We start from the raw sequence: 1,676 nt of genomic DNA on the forward strand, positions 1-1,676 counted from the left end.
CTTCTTCCATATGCCCACCTTAGAAAATACATATTCATTCCTCAGGTCTTGGATGAAATGCCAGCTCCTCTGGGAAGCCAACCTGCAACCCTATAACCTCTAGGCATGCATCCCTTCATGGAGTCTTTACACGAGGTTGTTTTCTTCTGGATAACTAATTGTTGGATAACTCTGATTAATATAATTAATTTCACTAGTTGATTAATTAACTCAGTTCCTAAGGCCCATAGTGACACATCCTTTCGCACACTGACACTGTGTAAATACATATCTCATCAGAGAAGCCAGGACCTTCTTAAGTCTTGTCATTGGTGTACTGAGGGAACCATCTCTGCCACTCCTCATTTCAGGAAACAACTGGACATCCCAGAGCATTCATCCATCCATCTCTCCCTTCTTATGCACCTACCTAACTCTGAGTGACATGTCCAAACATGGACCCACCCCCAGGACTGGATCTACCTGCTTCCATGAAGAAGGGGTGCCTCAGGAAATATCCTTTTCAATTCTGGCCATATGAGCTGGATCCTCCTTTTTTTCCTTCTTCAGTTTTTTATTTAAATTCTAGTTAGTTAAGCTTCCTTTCCAACCAGGGCCCGGCCAAATGGCTCCTGTGAAGAAGGGTGGCAAGAAAAAGAAGGGCCATTCTGCCATCAACGAGGTAGTGACCAGAGAATACACCATCAACATTCACAAGCGCATCCATGGAGTGGGTTTCAAGAAGCATGCCCCTCGGGCACTCAAAGAGATCCGGAAATTTGCTATGAAGGAGATGGGAACTCCAGATGTGCACATTGACACCAGGCTCAACAAAGCTGTCTGGGCCAAAGGAATAAGGCATGTTCCATACCGTATCCATGTGCAGTTGTCCAGAAAACGTAACGAGGATGATTCACCAAACAAGTTCTACACACTGGTTACCTATGAACCTATCAGCACTCTCAAAAATCTACAGACAGTTAATGTAGATGAGAACTAATCGCTGATTGTCAAATAAAGGTATAAAACTGAAAAATAAATAAATAAGTAAATTCTAGTTAGTTAACATATAGTGGAATACTGGTTTCAGGAGCAGAATTTAGTGATTCATCACTTACATATAACACCCAGTGCTCACCACAAGTGCCCTCCTTAATGTCCATCACCCTTTTAGCCCATCCCCCACCCACCTCCCCTCCAGGAAGCCTCAGTTTATTCTCTATCATTAAGAGTCTCTTATGGCTTGCTTCCCTCTCTCGCTTTTTTCTCCTTCTCCTATGTTCATCTGTTTTGTTTCTTAAATCCACATATGAGTGAAATCATATGGTATTTTTCTTTCTCTGGCTGACTTATTTCCTTTAGCATAATACACTCTAGCTCCATCCATGTCATTGCAAATGGCAAGATTTCTTTTTTTTTTTTTTTTTTGATGGCTGAGTAATATTCTGTTGTATATGTATACCACAACTTCTTTTTTTTATTTAATTTTATTTTATTATGTTATGTTAGTCACCATATAATACACCATTAGTTTTTGATGTAGTGATCCATGATTCATTGTTTTCTTATAACACACAGTGCTCCATGCAGTATGTGCCCTACTTAATACCCATCACTGGGCTAACCCATCCCCACACCCCCCTCCCCTCTAAAACCCTCAGTTTGTTTCTCGGAGTCCATAGTCTCTCATAGTTCGT

At 41.1% G+C, this 1,676-nt stretch overlaps 1 protein-coding gene across 1 annotated transcript; it reads left to right on the forward strand.

Moving 5' to 3' along the window:
* The first annotated feature begins 604 nt into the window (after nt 1-604).
* LOC116636883 (60S ribosomal protein L31-like) lies at nt 605-979 on the forward strand. Its single transcript, XM_032412096.1, has one exon. It carries the CDS (start codon nt 605-607, stop codon nt 977-979), a length of 375 nt encoding a protein of 124 aa, XP_032267987.1.
* The last annotated feature ends 697 nt before the right edge of the window (nt 980-1,676 follow it).

Source organism: Phoca vitulina, unplaced genomic scaffold (assembly GCF_004348235.1).
Source record: "Phoca vitulina isolate PV1807 unplaced genomic scaffold, GSC_HSeal_1.0 scaffold13, whole genome shotgun sequence".
Classification (NCBI taxonomy): domain Eukaryota; kingdom Metazoa; phylum Chordata; class Mammalia; order Carnivora; family Phocidae; genus Phoca; species Phoca vitulina.

Coding starts and splice junctions, on each gene's coding strand:
- LOC116636883 (XM_032412096.1), top strand. CDS start 605: ATGGCTCCTGTGAAGAAGGGTGGCAAGAAAAAGAAGGGCCATTCTGCC.